Genomic DNA, 23,382 nt, shown 5'->3' with positions numbered 1-23,382 from the left:
CATACTTCTTTAAAGTTTGAATATTTAGATGGGTCAGGCTGAACATAGTTAATGCCATCTCTGTCTTTTTGTGTATTCTATATAACAAATATGATAACCTGATGTAATCTCAAGGTGAACAACCTAAAATGGAGATGTAACCATCTATTGGTGGGTATTAGCAGCAAGGGGAACATGTATTTACATAGATATATTTGAATGTCAATTGGTAGGCAAGTTTCTTTTAAAGTTTTCTTTCTTTTCCCCAGAGCATGGTGTTGCAGTGCAGTGGAAAGGAGGTGCTCAGGTGGGGACAGACGGCTTGAATAATGTTCTGAGGGAGGTCTTGTGGAGATTATATGGATGCAAAGTTATTCCTCTACAGTTAGTGTGCAATGTCTTACTTTATTGTTGTTATATGTATTTTCTTTATTTTTAGTAACTCATTCTTGACAAATGCCCAGATAGAGTTGTACCAGTCATAGCCTGCACAGAGCATGGTTAATTCCCCTTTTTTCTTTATTGCATGTACAATGATATACTCAGTACTGAGATTACATCCCTTTGCTCAAGGTTCCACCATTATGAAGATTAATTATAGGACAGTGAGGAGCTTTTATGGATCAGATTGCATGATGAAGAACTGAAAGTTGAGTATGAGTCAGAGTTTTTCGGAGTAGATTTTAGTGAGGATGATAGTGGGAAACTACAAGTTGAAGGAGGAAAAACTGGAGGCACACTGACATCTTTGGTGAATGGGAAGATTTGTGCACAAAGCTTGGATGAAGAAGTACTTGTCTCGGCATTGATGTACCTGTATGAAACCTAAGTGTGAATAGGTAAGAAACAGAGCAGCAGAGATGGATTCATTGCTTAGAAGAGTTGGAATTCAAGGGACAGACTGAATAAGATTATAAAAATGAATATTTAAGAAGGATATGTGGTATCAACGTATCATCAGAAAGGTGCATGGCTGAAAGTATTTTGAGATGGTGTAGTCATATAGAATGTATGGCAGATGTTGGGATGGTTTAAAGGAGATGGTGGTGTTACTTGAGAAATCAGCAAAGTATACAAAGTGAAAAATAAGAAGCATTCTGTAAAAGTATTTATTGTTTCAGTTACAGTGGTAATGGTTTTGAGAATGTATATGAGTGAATTTTGGAGACAGTATGTACCTGATTCACCCAATGGAATTCGGATTGAAGTAATAATGATAATTTTCATAAATTATAGGAAAATTGTGTTGAATGCATCTGAAGCTGAGTAAACAACTTCTGCTTTAGAATAGGTTGCGGTGGTGTGGTTTTTGTTTACCCAGCATAACATGGCAGAAATTTAAGGATATATTTTTGTTGTTCCCATCATTGTTTGTCCATCATAAATTCATCTGTTTATCCATCCATCTATTCATCTTTCTATTGTGGGGAGTTACACCCTGATTTGATGAAGTTGCATTCGACCTAGCTTCTATGGGGAAGGTCAAATGCATCAAATTATTGTATTCAGCTGTATACATCCAGGAAAGAAAAAAAATAATAGTAATAATGATAATGATGATAATATATTTCATATTTATTTAAATATTTATTATACTTTGTCGCTGTCTCCCGCGTCAGAGAGGTAGCACAAGGAAATAGACGAAAGAATGGCCCAACCCACCCACATACACATGTATATACATACACGTCCACACATGCACATATACATACCTATACATTTCAATGTATACATATATATACATACACAGACATATGCATATATGCACACGTACATAATTCATACTTGATGCCTTTATTCATTCCCGTCGCCACCCTGCCACACATGAAATGACAACCACCTCTCCCCACACGCGCAAGGTAGCACTAGGAAAAGACAACAAAGGCCACATTCATTCACACTCAACCTCTATCTGTCATGTATTATGCACCTTAACTCTGAGTTTGCCTGAGTTAAGCCCTTGATTTAGATTTTACTATTGCTCATAACTTGAAGAAAATTACACCTTTTTTTTTTACAGCTTTTAGTTCAGACTTTTTTATGTCAAAACATTTCCATCCATTTTTATTGCACTGTTGATAACTGTGCTACAATACAGTCATCACATGTGGTGTACAAGACATCTTTCTAGTATTTAGAATGCACCAATAATTTTAGTCTTATGGTTATTGCTTGGTGTCCTACTGTGCAATTTTCCACACAATAGTAAAACACTTTATTTACAATTCTTTCCTCCTCCAGAGGAGATTCTCCAGTACACTATGGCCTTCAGAGTGGTCGTGTGCATGGCCCACATTCCAACATCCTGCCTGCCATATGTGCCCTCGAGGGAGAACACCACATGTTTGTCATCCTGAATAGTGCCCACCATAATGTCCAACATTGTGTGTCATTTAGGTAAGGAAGGGCTGTTAGTTCAGAGTGCATGTTTCAATCAAAATTAAATGATTATTCTGAAACATGAATATTTAGTTAGTTATTTTTATTTCCAAAAATCATCCTCTTTTTCACTTTTTCTTCAGTAAGTAAATGTCACATACAGTTTCTTTGCTCTTCATCTTTAAAATAGTTTGTTTGTATTTCATTGCTTCTCTTTCACAAAGTAATTTTTTTCATCTTGTATGATGTTTGTCTTCTTTCCCTTTCCTCTTCACTGTATTGCACATTCAGAAATTATTCATCTGGACTTCTTATCTGATACACCATTGATTTCAGACAATTTAATCTTCAAATGTTCATCTCTTCTGTGATCTACCCCTTTCTGTAACCTCAGCTATACTGCCCTATATATTTTTCACCTGCACTCATCTTCCATTTTACACTGTCATGCCACACTCAAAGTTTTTGATTCATGCATTCCCAAACAGAGTCTTCACACTACATTACTGTCATTATAGCTTAATGTATTATACAAGTCATTGAAACCCATGTTAAAAGAAGCCTAGCTTAGAAATACTTAAGTATATTTTAGGTTCATTTTATAAAGAGATGGGATGTAAAGTCTGTGTGAGGTTCATTTTTCGTCATCAGTGTTTTCTTGAAAATCCTATTCATCTTGTTTATGGCACTTTCTTCTCAAGTCTTTAGAATATTTCGTTTTTGTATTTCATTTTTTTAAACTTTTAGTCCTTTAAAAGATTATTAAATTCCTGAACATTTTCTTACCAACAGCCCTGCCAAGTTAAATGGATCAGAAGCCCAACCACTTTTTATACTTTACCAGCTCTTGGAAGCAGCTAGAGATACACATGACCGAGGGCTTCATCTTGGAGATGTTACCCTCAGTCACCTTTTTGTCGATGATGCCCTCTACCTCAGCTTACTGCCAAACATCCCTGATAACTTGATCCCACCAGATTCTGTACATTCCTCACATATGCTAAAAGACAAGTCAGGGATTGAAGTCATACCTGGGATGGATCCAAGAAGAGAAAAACTTTCCAGTCAAGTGTCACTCTCACCAGACACAGCACAATTTACAATGGACAGAGATTCAGAACAGATGTCAGACAGTTATGACCAGAATGCTGAAAATAGTCTTGTCACTCAGCATAAACGGACTAGCACTATTTCACTTGACAGTTCCTTGACTTTAGTGAAAACAGATGATGTGTATTGTAATGATACCTTTTTGGTAAGAAATGTGGTCAGTGATGATTTAAAGAACCTAAGTCCAATGAATCAATTAGAAAGAAGATTGCCCACATATCAAAAGCTTATATCCAGTGAAGAGGCGTTTGATATCTTAAAGCAGGTAATATTTCCATTTTACTTATTTTCTCTGAAAAACACATACACCTTTGTCTTTATCTTCATACCCCAGGAGCCCCTTATATGGGAATCTTGCAGCAATCAGGAAACTAACCACATCTGCTGAATGGCCCATCAGAAACTATGTTCAACTTGTAACATCATGTAATCACCTATTTGTACTGTAAAACCCCATACCATGACCATTTTATACTGCCATACAACTTTTTAAGTTTCTGTATGTTGATTGTATTAACAATGTCTTCATTCATTTTTTCTACCTATCCACTGTTCTTATAGAATAAGAGCACATCACTGCTTTGTTGACAAGTTTGTTTATGGATTTCATATATCCACTGGTTGGTCTGTCATCTCATAAGATTATCATGAGATGCATGGGTAGAATTTTACCCTTGTCCATAGGGCAACAAAATGTTCATCAACCTTTTCACATCAGATATGAAGGCAAAATTAGAATATGCATATCATTTTTGATCAGTGTGCTAGAAGCACTTACAACTAAAAGAGGAGGTCCAGAGGAGGTGATAAAGATAAAGATAGGACCAGACTGAAGAGAGATGAGTTGTAGTGAGAGATTAGAGGCCATAGATTAACAAAAAAAAAAAGTTCTACACTCATTGGGCCCCATGTCATAAACTCTACCATCATACAACAGTGGAGCAACTTTGTGAGATGGGGCCCTACAAGTACAGAACTCTCTTTTTGGGCCTTGAAAATAGAGGATTTCATACTGGTATTTACACACTTACATATACATACATCCATACATGCTAAATCCTGAAATATTGAAATGGGTGCAAGGAACATTTGGTGCTGCAGTGAAAATAAGAGGGGTTTGAAAATTGCCTTGTTATGACATGGTCAATATTTGAGTTTTTGATGCATTATGTATTACAGTTACGAGTTCCCCTTATGCAAGCTTTACCAAAGGAGATATCTGGAGGCTTGTAGAGCAGCATGATAGAAGAGGCTTACCCAGAGATTGGTGTCATTTGCATATAAGTTTATGAAGCTTTTCATTATCAAATGGTCATTGACATATACAAAAGTGAGGGTAGGTGCAAAGAATCAGCCCAGAAAATCTCCAGTTTGACTGAACCTAGATCCAATAGCCTTTATTGTGGATCTTCTGTATGCATGTGAGCTTGGATAACTGCAATTTACCATTTGCTTACCTTGGACTTTGTATTTTACATGGGGTTAAATGTGATTCCAGTCGTGAAGTTGAGATGGCATTTTGAAATAATTTTTGTTGTTGGCTAAGGATAGTTGTTTGGTGGTTAACCAAGGCATTTAGTCTTGCTTGGTCATAGTAGGTAACAATACATAGATAAGCTCTCTAATATTTTTTTCCTTTCTCTGCCATAGTTATGATATTGTATTTGTTTTTTCTAAGAAAAGGAATCTTTCATATTAAAGGTAGACAGCAATAGTGCTCAAGATGCAGAAATGGAAATGCTCCTTCAATGTTCACTAGTACAGCTCACTCAACTATGGGTAAGTAAAATATTTTCAGTTTGAGGCATATTTTAATTCATAGATTGTAATGAATTAGAATACCTATTTAATGTCTTTTTTACCAATAAATGCAAAGGAATGCAATTAGCAACAAATCACTGGGTCCTTTCAAGGTTGTTTGAAGTAACAGAGATCAAAAATACAGAGCTTAGTATGGAGAGAGTAGAAAAGCAATTATCATTCTGTAGCGTCACTGTCAATAGAAGTTTGTTCTATTAGCCTATAGATTGAAAATCTCAAACAATTTTTAAACTTTTCCAACCTTTCATTGAGAATACTTATAAAGAGAAAAAACTTTCAGATAGTGAACTGGTGAAATATTCAGTAAAACCTTTATGATTGGCTAGCATAAGGTTGAGATTTGTTTAACTTACCAGAGCTTGAAAAGGTTTATGGGTATCTTAATCAAAGGTTTTGGATAGTAGATATTTAGACTAGTGAGGATGCATTTTGCCAGAAAGAGAATAGACCCCAAGACTGATCCTTACTGAATTCCACTTGTCATGTAACCATTCTACAGCTTGACTGTTGATTGCTACTCTCTGTTTACATCCTTTCAGCTAATTTGCCAGCCACTTAAGTGCAGTACAACACCGTCTTTGCTTAGGAACTTAGCTCTTGTTAGTAGTCTCTGAAATATGATCATATTGAATGCTTTCTGACTTGCAAAGTCTGATATGAATTTTATTTGTTTATTACTTAACCTTTTCCCCTTTTTTTGCAAAGTTCTGTATGTGGAAGTCTTTCTAAACACCTCAGTTTGTTAATCAGATTAGTGAAGCAGTTGCAGTTTACTTGGAGTAGGAAATGAGAATGTAAAGAATTATAAAGAATGAATGTTATATTTGTAAATATTGTATACATATGCAGGATAGGTAGAAGTATGAAAGTAGGAAAAGATGTATTGAAGACTATGAAAGAAATATGAGAAGCTTTTAAGTAAAAAGTGATGTATTTTAGATAATGTGTGCTGCAGTGCAAAATGAACCAAAAATAGTCATCTTTGGAAGAAAAAATGCTCCTTCCACCATAGCTCTTCTCTTGACGTTTGGCTAATCAACTGTTTACACTTCAAGTTTTTTCTGTTTAAGTGTTTTTTTAATCTCATATTTTCACTTTAATTCAGTTTTCTTCTCACACTCTGCTGAAGAGGAAGATTTTCATTGCAGGTTGGCCACCAGATCACAACGCTTGACTACCTGCTTTGCCTTAATTTCTTTGCGGGCCGGAAATTCAACTCGCCCCACCACCATCCAACTGTACCCTGGGTGATGGACTTCTCCAGTAGAAGTAGTGGATGGCGAGACTTGACCAAAACTAAGTTTCGGTTAAATAAAGGGGACCAGCAATTGGACCATACATACCAGATGGCTGCTAGTCAAGGAGAGGGCAAACAAGCTGTAAGAGATAATTTTTCTGTTCCTAGAATTTAACTGAAATTGTGAATCTTACTGATGGGAGGCCACCATATTATTTCATTGTCATCACGTATCTACAAAAGTATGATGGAGTTTACCTACATCTAACATTGGTTGATGGATACCGTTTGAAATATGTATGGCTACTAGGGTTGATCAAAAAAGTTAGAAATAGATCTACCCATATATAGTATGTAGATTGAAAGCCTATTGAATAGTTTTAACTAACGAGGACCATCTTTGGGCTTTGTTTCAGGTTAACTAACAACCATCATCTTTAGCATAAGACAAGGAGGAGATGGAACTTCCCTTAATTTCAGTGAATTGTTTTAAAAGTTTTGTTTTTCTTTAATAGACCGAATGTGACTATGTATGTTTTACTTTAAGTAGATCAGGATCATCCTGTCATATTTGTCTATCTTTTTCATTAAACTTAAAGAGAATCTGGAGGTTTTGCCTAGTCTGGAGACTTCCACTGATAATTGTTTTTGTATGGTTTCATTTTTATCTGATAATGTTGTATGATATACGACATCTTTGTTTCCAGGTTGCGCATCATGTAACAGAAGTATTTAGTGAGATTACTTATTATGTGTACAAGGCCCGCATAACACCTAAGGAATTGTTAACCAAATATGTACGTCAGCAATGGGTACCAGAACACTATCCAGCAACAATCAGCCGTCTTTATCTCTGGACACCAGATGAATGTATACCTGAATTCTATACAGATCTTCTATTTTCAAGGTGAGTAACAAGGTGTTAAGGGTAAATTTTGGTCCTATCTACTTAGAAAATTTCATTTCTTCTATTAAGTTGCGGTATCCTGAGTCGTATGAAATGTTCCTAATTGTTGCATTGTACATGTGTGTATTTTTACATACATGCATAACATATGCAGTGATTTTATTACATTTCATATCGTATACTGATATGTACCCCAGTTGTGATAACCTGTAGATTTTTGTATGTGAGCACTGAAGACGGTGAAGACAATTACTGGTAGTTTGAAAATGGGTTAGTGAGAGTAGGAGAGTCACTGTGATAATAATTGAAGATATATGGTTGAGTTGTAATAAATGCCTTCCAGAGAATGAAGGTGAAAGGAAGGGGCTTTTGTTGAAGTAAGAATGAAAAAGGAGAGAATAGTAATTAAAGCATATTTCCATCAGTAATAGGTAAGAGTACATGATTATTTAAGGTGAATATGGCTCAGTTACTGAAACTTACTGAAGATTTACATTGGAATGGAAACTATTTGAGAAGAATCAGGATAGACCTTTCAATTTAAGAATGTGTAGAGATTGACTCATTTGGTTCATTCTTTGGTTCTCCTAAAGAATTTATATCTTTTTGATAGAGTATTCACCTGGACCTCAGTGACTTGGAGGTACCTGAATGGTGTTCCAGTGTTGAGGATTTTCTAAGCTTCCACCGAAATGTTCTTGAGAGTGACCGGGTATCACAGCGTCTTCATCACTGGGTTGACCTGAACTTTGGACACAAGTAAGTCTTACAAAGTGTTTGAACTTGGTTATGTTATTGTAGTCATTCACATCTGAATTATGATGTTGTTTTCTGTAAGTTGATGAATGAGTAGATATTTTGTTGTTAAGTATGCCTTGTCGTACCTTACCTTCCTGCCCCAGGAGTCCCTTCTATGGGGCTCTTGCAACACTGAGGAAATCAGCCCCATCAGCAGGGTAGAATCATAGATTATAAAGTGTGGTGATGTGTGTGCTTCATTGTTAAGTGAGCATAGAGAAATTGAGGAGTGTGATCAATGTCATTAATCTAGAAGTTGCATCTTAGGCATGAGGGGTCTTCTCATACATATGAGAGATGATGAGTGGGAAACGGTAACTTATGCATGTCTAGGGAATGTAGTTCCAGTTGGGTGTATACCTGGAGGGGTAGCAGTAAAATTTTGAGTGGGGAAAAGTTGTTTAGTGCCTGATAGGCTGTTTTGGCACACATGTTTTGTCATTGTAAATGGGGAGGTGAGATATGTAAGTATTGATTGTTTCAAGTGTGAGGCATGGGTCAGTTTTTTACTTCTACTTAGGGGCTGGTCATTGATTGTGGAGTGGTTTGGATAAAAAGGTTATTGTGCAGTTGTAAAAAGTGAGCACTAAGCATATCAAGGGGAGATGTATTCAAAGTATTTTCCTTTAATTGTTCAGTTGTTAGATGCTTGTGACTGCCAGGCATCCAGTGATTGTTCTACGTACTTTGTTTTTTGTGGTTCTCATCTTTGTTATAATTGCTTTTGACAGGTTGGGTGACCAGACAGGTGAATTGTAGTTTAGGGCTTAGCAGATGAAATGTTTGTAGAGGATACTGAGGATCTTTTTTTTCCACGTCTGGTACCTTTGATTGTTGTAAGTGAATTTTGTTTATATATGGCCTTTATTTTGATGAGTGCAGTTTGGGGATTGGCCATTGTGTCAGTGTTTATTGTTTGGGGAGTGAATGTCATTTGTGTGTCATGTATGATGCCAAGTGTGGTTGGAGTTTTGTCAAATGGGAGTGGTTGGCCAGTTAGGGAGACAGTGGATGCATTATACTTTACCCTAATTTGTTCTCTACAACAAAGTTAGATAAGCATGGTACTATGACTGTAATTTGAGCGAAATAAACTTACCAGAAAGAGTAGGATTTTTTGAATTATGTTGTTTCTTTTGTTTCCTGGTTGTGCATAGCAGTATATTATTTCGAATACTTTTTATGCTGTTTTTGGCATGATGTATATAATTTGTCTTTTAAAAGGTAGTTGTTGCTTCAGGTTATCTGGTGGAGCATCAGTGAAAGCCAAAAATGTTTGTCTGCAGCTTGTTGATGCCCACACATCCCTTACTACTGGGGGAGTCATTCAGTTGTTTACCACACCACATCCTCCAAGATTAACACCATCTCCATACCTTGGTCGATCACCACCCAAGTTTAGTGTTGCCACGCAGCAAGAAGCAAGTGAGCTCACTGAAGTTGTGTTTTTTTATGGATATTCTATTTATACTCATAGGGAGCTAGCTGTAGAACCCCAGGACCTTTCTTTTTATTGGGTTCTGCAGATTCAGGACTATGCTTTATGCAGTTAAAAAGAAATGACACTTTGATTGATTGGTTTAGATTTTCAATGTATGTGTGGTGATCATGTTGAAGAGCCTGAAGATTGGCAGAATGCATGAATAGTGCCATTGTATAAAGGCAGGGGTATAAATTTGATGAATTTACCTTAAAGTTGTGTGGGAGAGTGGTGACTGAGAGGATGAAGGCATATACAAAGCATCAGACTGGGGTGAAACAATGATTTCATAAGTGGTAGCGGTTGCTTGGATCAGGTGTTTGCCATGAAAAAAGTGTGTGAGAGATACTCTGAGAAATAGAAGGATTTGTATGAAGTATTTATGGATTTGGAAAAAGCATATGATAGGGTTGATAGAAATGCTCTGTGGAAGAAGTGCGGTGACAAGAAGAGTGTGATTAAGAGAGATGAAAAGGATGTGCTGAACTGGTTTGGATATAAGGAGAGAATGAATGAGGAGAGGTTGACAAAGAGGATATATATGTCAAAAGTGGAGTAGAAAAGGGTGAAAATTGTGCATACATAGGAATGATGTATCAGGGGGTGATGTGCTGTTATTGGACTGAGCAAGAGCATATAAAGCAGCTGGGAAAACCACAGAAAGGTCTCTGGGGCCTGTTTGTGGATAAAGGGCTTTGATTTTGGCACTTTACACATGACAGCTAGAGACTGAGAGAAAGAATGTGGCCTTTTTTGTCTGTTTTCCTGGCGCTACCATGCTGAAGCAGGGGGTAGTGATGTTTCCTGTGGGACGAGGTAGCGACAAGAATGGTTGAAGGCAAGCAAATATGAATATGTACACGTGTATATATTTTTCTTTTTTTTTTCTTTGTTGCTGTCTCCCGCGTTTGCGAGGTAGCGCAAGGAAACAGACGAAAGAAATGGCCCAACCCACCCCCATACACATGTATATACATACGTCCACACATGCAAATATACATACCTACACAGCTTTCCATGGTTTACCCCAGACGCTTCACATGCCTTGATTCAATCCACTGACAGCACGTCAACCCCGGTATACCACATCGCTCCAATTCACTCTATTCCTTGCCCTCCTTTCACCCTCCTGCATGTTCAGGCCCCGATCACACAAAATCTTTTTCACTCCATCTTTCCACCTCCAATTTGGTCTCCCTCTTCTCCTCATTCCCTCCACCTCCGACACATATATTCTGTTGGTCAATCTTTCCTCACTCATTCTCTCCATGTGCCCGAACCATTTCAAAACACCCTCTTCTGCTCTCTCAACCACGCTCTTTTTATTTCCACACATCTCTCTTACCCTTACGTTACTTACTCGATCAAACCACCTCACACCACACATTGTCCTCAAACATCTCATTTCCAGCACATCCATCGTCCTGCGCACAACTCTATCCATAGCCCACGCCTCGCAACCATACAACATTGTTGGAACCACTATTCCTACAAACATACCCATTTTTGCTTTCCGAGATAATGTTCTCGACTTCCACACATTCTTCAAGGCTCCCAGGATTTTTGCCCCCTCCCCCACCCTATGATCCACTTCCGCTTCCATGGTTCCATCCGCTATATATATATAGATATATATATATATATATATTATCCCTGGGGATAGGGGAATAAGAATACTTCCCACGTATTCCCTGCGTGTCGTAGAAGGCGACTAGAGGGGACGGGAGCGGGGGGCCAGAAATCCTCCCCTCCTTGTATTTCTAACTTTCTAAAATGGGAAACAGAAGAAGGAGTCACACGGGGAGTGCTCATCCTCCTCGAAGGCTCAGACTGGGGTGTCTAAATGTGTGTGGATGTAACCAAGATGTGAAAAAAGGAGAGATAGGTAGTATGTTTGAGGAAAGGAACCTGGATGGAATGTTGGAATGTTAAGATGGTCATGCATTTGTTTACAGTGTCTGAATCTTTAAATTATAAGGTTTAGGAAGCATCAGGATCAATTGATGTATTGTATTCCACTTTGAATTTCCTGTGTTTTCCTTTCCAGAATTTGAAAAATCTGATGAAACAAGTGAGGCAGATTCAGCACCTGAACGGCAAGATGAGGAAATGGAAAATATTAAATCTTTAGCACTTTCACGAAAACTAAGCAGATCAAGAACTTCACTTTTCGAGGAAAAACAAGCAGAGTTACCAAGTATCCAACTACCTCATGATTATAATCCACTTGTAGCACTTAATCAGGTGGAAATGCTGTTTAATTTAGTGTTAAAGTCAGCAAGAAGAATCCCAGAGCAAGCTATAAAGTGCAGAGATATTCAACCAGCTGTTAAGCAAGCAGCCCATTTGAGACGTGTTCGAGATATGCAGGCTGTAGGATGCACTATTGTGGAGATGTTTTCTCCTTCCAAATGTCGAGTTCTGAGCACTAAAGCTTCACTGAGAGACAGATATGCTCATACCAGAAAACTTCTTACACATGATCAATCAGATATGCCTCGTTGTATTCGCCACACATTACAGGTAATATTTCAGATCATGAATGGGAAGGATATCCAAGACAACACCCTTCCTAATAAGTATGAGCCTGTTTCATCTGATGGATTACCTCCTCCAAGCCCACACCAGTTGCTCCAGCCCCTTATTAATGTTATTGTCTTCCCATCATACTTTCCAAAACTTTATAGATTTGTTTGCAAGATGAGACAGTACTCTCAGCTTCTTAATGAGGCAGAGATGATGTTGAGTGAGTCCAAAAAGAAGAAGGAGTATATTTTAAAGGTAGCAGAGATTAGAGTCAAGAATGCTGCCAAGGAACTTCCAAATTTATTGCCAAATCTCTCATCAGAGGGATTAGACCTTCTTTTGCCATACTTGATTGAGCTCTTTGAATATCCAGAAAGTGCTGTAAGTGCTGCTTGGTACCTGACTAGTCTTATAGCTCAAGCCCTAGGACCAGAAGAGGCAAATAAACACCTCCTGCCCCCAGTAGTGAGACTTTTTGAGGCTGAAACTGTGACAGACAAACATCTCAAGCTCTTCCATCGCTCCTTCCTCTTACAGTTGGTTGTTTGGTTTGGCCTGCACAAGTTTCTCACCTTTTTTGTTACACCTCTTATTGAAGGAGTTGGAGGATATAAAGAAGTGCTTGGAAAGTCACACCAGTCAGCAGAAATTGTGAGAAAGCAATCAACCACTCTCAAGTAGGTTCAGTTTAAGTGAGTTTTGTGTTTTCTGTCTTGAGAGGAGTTACACTTCTTTAAAAGAATGCAGATATAAGATTAAAAGTATCCAGAGAAGCTATGTCATTTAAAGTACTCTTTGCTTTTTCATGAATTTGCCAGACTTAATGTAGCCTTAGAACTTGAATTGGCTGACTGATCTTTCGGTAGGTAGCAACATATGATGCATACCTTAGTTATTCATTCTGTAACATATTCCCATTTTCCCATTCAAGTTTTTATTTGAGTAATTAGTTTTTAGTAATTAGTTTTTACCTAAGAGTTGTAAGGTGTAGTTACCATTCTAATTGTTTGCAAGTAATATATTAATTCTGAGTCAGTGAGGAAAAATTCATTGTTCATTTTATGAAATAGAGTCATTCCTTACCTTTCTGGATGCAGTATACTCCTTTCCTTTTACCTGCTTGGATCCAGCTTACCCTATACAGTCATCTCATGAAAACCATATTTCTCTTATTTTCATTCCTTCAACATGTTCCCTTTGTTCCTTTTATCCTCACCACCCTGAAATTATATCTGAATATCACTCATGCTCTTATATAAAGGAGTGTGGACATAAGCCTGGGCACTGAGGGTATAACTTCACCATGTGAGGAAGACTCCCACTCAAGCACCACAGAACTCACCCTCAGGATGGACTCTGAGTCATCAGGGGCAGCTCGTGTAGAGGCCGATCTGACTGATGCTGAGGCTGAGGCTGAGCCAGGTTAGACTGTTATTTGGAGCACATAAGTTGAATGTGGTCATCAGCAAAGAAAAGACAATTTTGATAGCTTATTTGATGATTAGGTTTTAGTCGTTTTGCAATCTTGAAAACTTTTGTTCGATTTCTACCCACTCTTCTTTTCTTAACTTTAATTAGATTTGTTAAAATACAAACAGTTGTAATCATCTTTGTTAATCAACAAAAGTGATAACATACCATATCACATTGGTACCATTTTTAGCCCATCAGGTTAGTTTGAAGTAGAACCTTCATTATCGGGTGGGGATAACTTCTTGTTTGGAATTCCTGACTGGCTGTTTTTTATCTATTGTACTTTCTTTTTGACTGAGACTGGCCAGCTTGAAATATTATCCCTTTAACTGTGCAACTGAAATTTGTTAATATCTCTCTGCACAAAAAAAGTAATGTCCTAAAATATTTTGATTTACTATGGAGAAATGATACTTGTTAATATGTAAGTGAAACAAAAGAAAAATATGTTAATAAGTGGGTACTTACACTGAAGTGGCATTGACAGGCTTAAAAAGTTGCTTCCACAGCTGAATACTATACTGCCAACTCCTCCCCCAATCACACCCACTGTGTGGAATTAAAGCGTTACTTCTGATGTGTATTCCTCATGCTTTTTATGATCATTTTTTAGTACACAGGGGTATTATAAAGAAATACTGTTGTTCAGATTTTATCATTTATTAGTGTTTATTTTCATGAATATGCAGCCTTTAAGCATACACCTTTTAACAGAGTAACCATTGAATAGAATGTATGCATCATGAGGCACTTTTTTCACTTTTATGCTGTAAAACTGAGTAAAGAGTAGTGTGACACTATCATTCATGTTTATTATTTCAGAAAATGGCTTGAAGCAGAAACACTGAAAAATTCTACTTATTTTCATATTTACATTTATGTAAATACAACTTAGATTTTGTCTTGATGTTGGTAATTTTTTGTTTGATTTTATTTCTGTTTTCATAAATGATGTCACTATTGTTGTTACAGTATGTTAATTGTCATTTTCCATGTCCCCATCCAATTGAATGGGAACCACATGCGTCAGAGTTAACGGGTCCGACACCCAGGAGGGAACTTGACCTTTATAGTATTTTTGTGAGCTAGTTAGCTTTTATGTTATCTTATTTGCTAGAAATCTTTTTTGCTGTAAGTGCACAATTCCTTCACATAGCCTCGTCAGGTTTAAAGTCCTCTGAAAACATTGGAAATAAAACTGAAGTGTAATATATAGCAAATGATTTTAAGTAACCTGATTTTAGTTGTAAGTAGCAACATGATTTTTGAAGGAAACCAATGTTTCAGAGGTGTTTGTGTTTGAGGGCGGTGAGGATGAAGTAGATGCTAGTTCCCCTGAAACTCCCCTGCAGGATGTTAGTGACCAGCTGAGGTGAGGTTTTAGTTAGCATACATAACTATCTTGGCCTGTTAGTGCTACTTTCTTTTCTATTATTATAATTATTATTATCATTATTATTATTGTTATTAGTGTTAGTATTATTATTGTTGTTGTTATTGTTTATCCATGGGGATGGTGGAAACCTTCAGTATTACTTTCTGAAAAAAGGAGTAGAGGAAGGAGCCAAGTCAGGATATTTTCTTTTCAGGCTGTCTTCTGTTTGTGACATTGCTTTGCTTACATGGAAAATAACAGACTTGTGAAAGAGAGAAATTTTATAGATTTTTATAATTATGTTAAACACGGTGGGCATCCTTGCCACCTCTCATGTTGCAGGATTAGGGTAAGGAATTTCCTTTCGGTAAAGTGATGCCCAGAAAAGGTTTTTGAATGCATATGGCCCACTCCACATTAATGAAAGCAGAAATAAAGACAGCAAATGGAATAGGGAGATTTTAGAAATGATGGAAGACAATGTTCCATATGGATGCATTCCTTTTTTATCACCTGTTGCATTTTGATTTAGATATAGAGAATTTTTTCAAGTTGGAAACATTCCTTGCCATTCCAAATAAATTGCTTTATGTTAAACCCATCAGAACAATGCTTTGACACTGGACAACACTTTTAACTTTTTCATATACAATCAGACATTGCAATTCAAGGTTTCATACTATTTACAGTAGCAGACCTTTTTTTTTTACTAGATGTATTACTTCTACAGTATTGCAGTGTTTACTTTGTATCAGACAAATTAACATTTTCATATTCTTGGGTTCCATCAACCATTTGTTCCAAAGCAAACCAGACAGGAAGTGCATATTGCATGTAGATATATGAGTTTTATCACTTTTATTGTGCATTAATTGTCCTTACATTTATAACTTTTAGATAAGTTCTTTATCATTTGATAAAAAAAAATAGACTTGCATTATATAGATATTTCCCTTATGATGCAGAAAAATTCCACTCTGCTCTAATATCACCATCACGAACTCCACTAATACACTATCACCTCCACTAACTCCAAACCACTGCCACCTTCACCACTCCACCTTCAGTATCACTAATGCTAACTTCACCTCCAACATCACAGCTACATCTCTGATATTAGCAATAACTCCATTTTGATATACCATGTCACTAAAGTGATAAAGGTTTATACTTAAGCACTTTCACTTTTGCATCATAACCACATAACTCAAAAACTTAAGATCTATAAGAATATTATCTGACCACTATAAAGAGGGTTACTCCATGATCCTTCTAATCAATGAAAGTGTGCATCATAGAGACCAAGATGATTAGTCATTGGCTGGAGTAACATATCACAAATGTGGGTAGATGTTCTTGGATCCTGCTAAGTACAGTGAGATGTGATGTTCTGTTAGCACAGTGTATCGTATGGTGATTGATATAACCCTATATACATAGTGAGAGTAAGGGAAACAAGGTTTGAGGAGAATGGTTTGTTTGGTATTTTAAGCCTTTTTCTCAGTCTAAAGCCCTTTAGAGGTCCTCATACTTTAGCCATCCCTGACATACTACCATACATCTTCAAAGTATTTTGATATATTAACTAGCATATGCCACACCAATATACTCCATTCTGAGAGGGTTGATGTGATAATTCTGATGTGTGTTAAATAGATTTTCTTATCTCCTTTTTGGCAGATCACCTTTAGCATCAGAGACTCTGAGTCTGGATGAAGTATCTTTGCAGGAAGGAATAGGATCAATCCCATCCCTGTGCCCATCTCCCCATTCCCCTTCCATGAGTGGGGATGAGGAGGAACCAGTGAGTGATCCTAATACTCCCACTCCTCTTGCCGCTGCTTACTCTACATCATCTGGATCCACTTCAACCAGCATCAATATTCCAAAAAGTGTACCTGTCAGTGTGTCACTGATAAAATCAGCTGGGGAGTGTTCCACTTCACTTCCTGATTTTCGTTTAGATGAAGATAAGTACATCACCAATATAGATATTGGTGAAAATAATAAGGACTCTTTAAAAAGCACTTACAAAGATGTAGAGAATCAAGATACCAAACTCAAGATGGACCTCGACCATAATATGTCAGATGTGTGCTGTGAAAGTGTCCTCTGGTTAGCTGGAAGATTAGGCCCAGTTCTCACTTCTCGCTATGTAACACGGAATCTTCTAAGAATGTTGACCTTGTGCTACCTTCCAGACACTGGTGCTCTGGCTCCTATACCCATGGATCCATCAGATGAGCTCTCAGTGACAAGAAAGCGCATTCTAGGTGATCATTTTGCTAAAAAAGTTCTACATTGTCTCTCGGAAATTGCTTGTAAGTACATCTTGATCAATCATGTTGTGCCGTTATTAAATGTAAGAAAAATTCTGTAGCCATCGCATCAAACATTCATGAAAATTCATCCATTATGGGATATCAGAGTTTTGGAAGAAGATTTTCTGGTTCCTAGAATCATTAATTCTGTTTCAATTTGTGTGGGGTAATACTTGTGAATATAGATATGCTCCTTTTTCTAACCTGGTGAGCAATTGTATCACTGCATCAGTCATCATCTGGTGCCTATTTCAAAAAATTTCACTCTTTAATCCTCTCATAAACCATTGGGTCAACCAAACTGAAGCTTTTTATATATGCACTGTTGATGGTCCTTTACCAAGTTTCCTGATTTCAGTTCAGATCAAACAACAGATATAACTGCCACAGGGTAGAATTTTCTCTGATTGTTTGAAAAATCTTCTTGTCAGAAATCACAAAGCAGATTGAACCAAAATTTTACAAAAATGATTGATGGAAGCTTTTATTAAGTTGCCTCATTTTATGCTCATCTGACATCTAATGTGGTTGCCAGGCCATATTGATCAAGTGAGCCTTTATTGCTCACCTGAGCCTTAGAGAAGGAATTTAGATTAAAAGAACAGTGGTCCAAACTCAAACCCCATAGGCTGGCTACAGGGCAGGGGTGTTCAATTCCCTGGGGTGGACATGCCGTCCTGATACCATTAAACAGCTTATAACTGTTGTTATTAGAGTAGTTTATCTCTTATCTGTCTATAGTTTCCTAGTTTTATGTAAAGTATTATTATCATGCATGGATTATGACAAAAATCTTAACTCTTGCAGAGCTGATGGTGAGTGAGTGAATTTGACTCTCTAACAAAAAGTAGAATGAACATTTCTGCTAATATCGTAGGAGCTATGATTAATCTCAATCTTTTTTTTTTATACAGTACTGTTTTTCTCTCTGCCAAGATGGCCATGATTAGGCAGTGTTTCTGGAAGTCATGTCAGTTACTATAAAAACATAAGGGAGTAATAATTTAGGATCCTCTAATAGCACTATCTTTGAATCAGAGCAGACTTTAAAAGGATTATTGAAAAGTGTTGAATGAACACATACTGGTTGAAACACTTGTATGAACATGGAATATTGATTTCTGCCAGCATGAAGGATTCCTTGGTACTGCTTCCCTCCCATCAGCCTTTTCATATTTTAATACAAGGGATGCATAATGCAAAAATTATGGTTGTTAGCTGTGTTTAGTGCAACACCCACGAAAAAACCTTGTCCGTCTCCCCATATGTTTTTAAAGGCAGTGTAACTCACATTTTATTACTTTATCTCTTCTTCGGCCTTGATTACCATCTGCAGATGTCTGGGCTTGAAATTGGCAAGGTTCCTGAAGTATTCTAAATCCATGTCATGGATCAGTAGGGTTTGATATCCTGAATGAATCAAAGAACTGATGAGGTGTTGCAGGAAGCAGCTGCCTAATCGTGCATTCTGAGCACCCAGTGCACCTAGGAATCTCAAGTACACCCACATTTTCTAGCTTCCAGGTGGGAATTTAGGCTTTCTCCTTCTTAGTAAGGTAAGAGCCAACCATCTTGAAGCTCATGCAGAAGAAATGCACTGCCTAGAAGCAAAATGCCCAAAATTGATTGACAGCCAAGAAGAGTAAAGAAAGAATATTATACCCTCAAAATAGCCTGAGACACACTGAGGTGGGTTGCTAGCACTCACATCATTAGCAACACTTGTGTCAGCGACCAGATGTACAATTATTTCACCCTGAGAGCATCATAAGCGTGTACCCCAATAAGCATTAGCTGCATACTGCCATTAAAAATATATGTGGCCGAACAAGGTTTTTTGTGGACACTGTATCATCTGTTTATCCATTTCAGTATTGTGCTTGTGTCACTTTCAGTTTACTGATGAGACCTATCGTTATTCTTACTAAGGTCTGGGGTGCATTAAAGGAGTGTGTAAGAAAGGGCATTGTCTGTAAGGGCATATAATAGTCTCGACAGGGTTGTATGGAAGTGAGTCTTGGGTCTTGAATGCAGAAGAAAGGAAAAGGATAGACCTGTTGGAAATGAAATGCCTGAAGATAACTCTATTGATGCGCCCACCCCTTGAGGGAGTTCTAGGTGGGAACAGGTGTCAGAGATATAAATAGATAGAGGGCGATATGTGATGTGAGGCGAGTTGGTCATGGACAGAATGATTGTGTAAGGGAAACATGGGGAAGTAAGCCTCAAACCCTTCACTTCTTTAGAATATTCTGCATAGATATTTGAAATTTGAACTCTTTTTGTGTCTTATTAGCAGTGGTATTTGTTGTTTATGATTCATCAGTAATTTTCTAATAGTTGATATATGAGATGAGAAATGCGTAGCCTTCTTTGTATCATACTTCACACAATTTTACCATAAGCCTAACAAGTATATATCTTTCTTTACTAGGTTTGTATGGAGAACAAGTTATATTGCTTCAGTACTTGTGCCACATCTGTGAGTTAGTGGCCTCATGCCGACGTAAGTTATCAGCAACAATGGAGGGTGGCCTTTTAGGAGCTATGGCACTGCTGCAACATCTTCTCCCTTATCTTAGTGACAGTACTTTCATGGAACACCTGCAGGTTTGTTAGTCTGATTTTCTTTACCAGTTTTGTGATATTAACACAATTTTGTAAGGATAAAGTATCATTAATGGAAATTTGTATATAAAATTTTCTTGTGTTGTAAATCAAACATTCTTTTGCTGTCTTTTGGAACACTTTTGTTGACACTTTGTATATTTATTTACTTATTATACTTTGTCACTGTCTCCCCTGTTAGTGAGGTAGCACAAGGAAACAGACGAAACAATGGCCCAACGTACCCACATACACATGTATATACATAAATGCTTTCACACACACATGTAGATACTTATATATTTAAACATATACATACATATATATACACAGACATATACATATATACACATGTACTTATTCATACTTGCTGCCTTCATCCATTCCCTTCGCCACCCTGCCACACATGAAATGGCACTCCCCTCCCCCCACATGCGTGTGAGGTAGCGCTAGGAAAAGACAACAAAGGCCACATTCATTCACACTCACAGCTCCCTTTCCACATCCAGGCCCCACAGAACTTTCCATGGTTTACCCCAGATGCTTCACATGCCCTGTTTCAGTCCATTGACAGAACGTCGACCCCAGTATACCAAATCGTTCCAATTCACTCTATTCCTTGCACGCCTTTCACCCTCCTATATGTTCAGGCCCCGATCGCTCAAAATCTTTTTCACTCCATCTTTCCACCTCCAATCTGGTCTCCCATTTCTTGTTTTCCCTCCACCTTTGATACATATATCCTCTTTGTCAATCTTTCCTCACTCATTCTCTCCATGTGACCAAACCACTTCAATTCACCCTCTTCTGCTCTCTCAACCACACTCTTTTTTATTTCCATACATCTTTCGTACCCTTTCATTACTTACTCGATCAGGCCACCTCACACCACATATTGTCCTCAAACATTTCATTTCCAACACATCCACCCTCCTCCATGCAACCCTATTTATAGCCCATGCCTCACAACCATATAACATTGTTGGAACCACTATTCCTTCAAACATACCTATTTTTGCTATCTGAGATAACATTCTCTCCTTCCACACATTCTTCAATGCTCCCAGAACCTTCGCCCCCCTCCCCCACCCTATGACTCACTTCCGCTTCCATGGTTCCATCCACTGCTAAATCTACTCCCAGATATCTAAGACACTTCACTTCCTCCAGTTTTTCTCTATTCAAACCTGCCTCCCAACTGACTTGTCCCTCAGCCTTACTGAACCTAATAACCTTGCTCTTATTTACATTTACTCTCAACTTTCTTCTTTCACACACTATACCAAACTCAGTCACCAGCTTCTGCAGTTTCTTACCTGAATCAGCCACCAGCGCTGTATCATTAGCGAACAACAACTGACTCACTTCCCAAGCCCTCTCATTCGCAACAGACTGCATTCTTGCCCCTCTTTCCAAAACTCTTGGATTCACTTCCCTAACAACCCCATCCATGAACAAATTAAACAACCATGGAGACATCACGCACCCCTGCTGCAAACCGACATTCACTGGAAACCAGTCACTTTCCTCTCTTCCTACTCATACACATTGTATATTGTCAAAAAATGATACACAAATTTTGGAAATAGATATGGTATATATAAAAAGAGCCTCTACAAATGACAATTTGGTAGTGCCTTGAAATTACAGGAGTTTGAATGGAGTGTCATACTTTTTAATGTTCCCTTATTTCATTTATAACTCAGACACTTCCATCACATTCCTTGACCGCAGGGGCATATCTAGGGGAAATAGGACCTATGGCAAGCACCGAAATTGCACCCCTGGCTTAATTCAAAATGTACATACAGTGGATGTATATAGAAATATATTGTAGTGTAATCATAAAGTGTTGAAGAGTTAGGCCAAACTTAAATTTATATAAACTCTTAAAGACTTAAAGTTAAAGACGTATTTGATCAAAATTTTAATGTAGAAGTGGTAATGCAACTGATAGCAGCAAAATATTACTGTAGTTGAGAAGTAGGCAAGTTTTTTTTTTTATCTCCAAACCAAACCGTTAAAAATGTCATTTGGGTAGCATATGTCAAAAACAAACCTGTTGAGTGGCACCCCCCTTCCAGTGGCGCCCAGGGCACCTACCCTACCTGCCATATCCCAAATATGCCACTGCTTGGCCAGTAGTTATAAGTGCTATTGCCTTTGGCAGCAACTGAGTAAATGAGTTTCAGTTTGACTTTGCCATTACATTCATCATATGCAGTGCTGTTCATATGATGCTTTATTATTTGGTAGTAGAAATACACTGAACATAGTCAGACGGTATAATGGTGCTGTTAAGTACTCATCATATGAATGAAACATATGCATATCGTACAGAATCCCACCTCGACATGGTTGGCATCCATTTCTTTGTAATACTTTTAGCCCCTCTTCACCTATTCCATGACATAACTAGTCACCAACCTCAGTGCAAGAATAAAAAGGTTAACATCTGCCTTACACTTAGTAACATACATTCACAAATCCCTCATCCCCAAGCAAACATAATATTAACAAAATCTATTCACTCAGTAATGACCCAAGAAGCTCAGAACAACCTCCCAACCCAATATTGAATTCCACTCCACCAGATACACATCCATGTGAAACAACATTTTATATACATATATATATTTATGACAGCTAGAGACTGAGTGTGAACGAATGGGGTCTTTGTTGTCTTTTCCTAGTGCTACCTCGCACACATGAGGGGAGAGGGGGTTGGTATTCCATGTGTGGCGGGGCGGCGATGGGAATAAATAAAGGCAGACAGTATGAATTATGTACATGTGCATATGTGTATATGTCTGTGTGTGTATATATATGTGTACATTGAGATGTATAGGTATGTATATTTGCGTGTGTGGACGTGTATGTGGGTGGGTTGGGCCATTCTTTCGTCTGTTTCCTTGCGCTACCTCGCTAACGCGGGAGCCAGGGACAAAGCAAAATAAAGAAATAAAAAATAATATATGTGAGTTACATATTCTTGCCTATACTCTGGACATCACCCATCTCTCTCTAACATCATAAACGTCAGCTCAGCACATCACAAAACCAGTCATGAAATTTGCAACATACACACTGAAGACACTGAATGCCTTCTCTACAGTTTACCTGTACTTTCCCCAGAGAGACAAATACACATCACCTCACTTCTCAACCTGTGGTCCCACCCAGTGGACTTAGCTAGCTTCCAGAGCACTGCAGGAGTCCAATAGAAATTGCTCGTGGGACAGAAGGGTAAGATAAGGTAGCATCAGGAACGTAGCCTTCAAGGAAAATCCCAATTTTGCCCCTTTTTTTTTTCCTTCTTTTAGAAGGCGACAATTCTGGAGGAAAGAATTTCCATCCCAACCTTTTCCT

General features: G+C 37.8%; 1 protein-coding gene across 1 annotated transcript in view; it reads left to right on the top strand.

Annotated features, from left to right (window-relative positions):
* The window catches only part of Wdr81 (WD repeat domain 81), a 48,947-nt gene that overhangs the window by 4,356 nt on the left and 21,209 nt on the right, over nucleotides 1-23,382 (top strand). Inside the window, exons 5-17 of the mRNA XM_071659917.1 lie at nucleotides 249-363; nucleotides 2,221-2,376; nucleotides 3,151-3,733; nucleotides 5,170-5,247; nucleotides 6,438-6,668; nucleotides 7,234-7,433; nucleotides 8,049-8,192; nucleotides 9,472-9,656; nucleotides 11,759-12,914; nucleotides 13,499-13,659; nucleotides 14,998-15,082; nucleotides 16,766-17,406; nucleotides 19,841-20,016. Coding sequence (XP_071516018.1) covers nucleotides 249-363; nucleotides 2,221-2,376; nucleotides 3,151-3,733; nucleotides 5,170-5,247; nucleotides 6,438-6,668; nucleotides 7,234-7,433; nucleotides 8,049-8,192; nucleotides 9,472-9,656; nucleotides 11,759-12,914; nucleotides 13,499-13,659; nucleotides 14,998-15,082; nucleotides 16,766-17,406; nucleotides 19,841-20,016 — 3,911 coding nt within the window. The remainder of the gene's footprint in view (nucleotides 1-248; nucleotides 364-2,220; nucleotides 2,377-3,150; nucleotides 3,734-5,169; nucleotides 5,248-6,437; nucleotides 6,669-7,233; nucleotides 7,434-8,048; nucleotides 8,193-9,471; nucleotides 9,657-11,758; nucleotides 12,915-13,498; nucleotides 13,660-14,997; nucleotides 15,083-16,765; nucleotides 17,407-19,840; nucleotides 20,017-23,382) is intronic.

The sequence above is a fragment of the Panulirus ornatus genome, chromosome 69 (assembly GCF_036320965.1).
Source record: "Panulirus ornatus isolate Po-2019 chromosome 69, ASM3632096v1, whole genome shotgun sequence".
NCBI lineage: Eukaryota > Metazoa > Arthropoda > Malacostraca > Decapoda > Palinuridae > Panulirus > Panulirus ornatus.
Note: the sequence above shows the minus strand (reverse complement) of the source record. Positions and strands in the feature narration are given on the sequence as shown.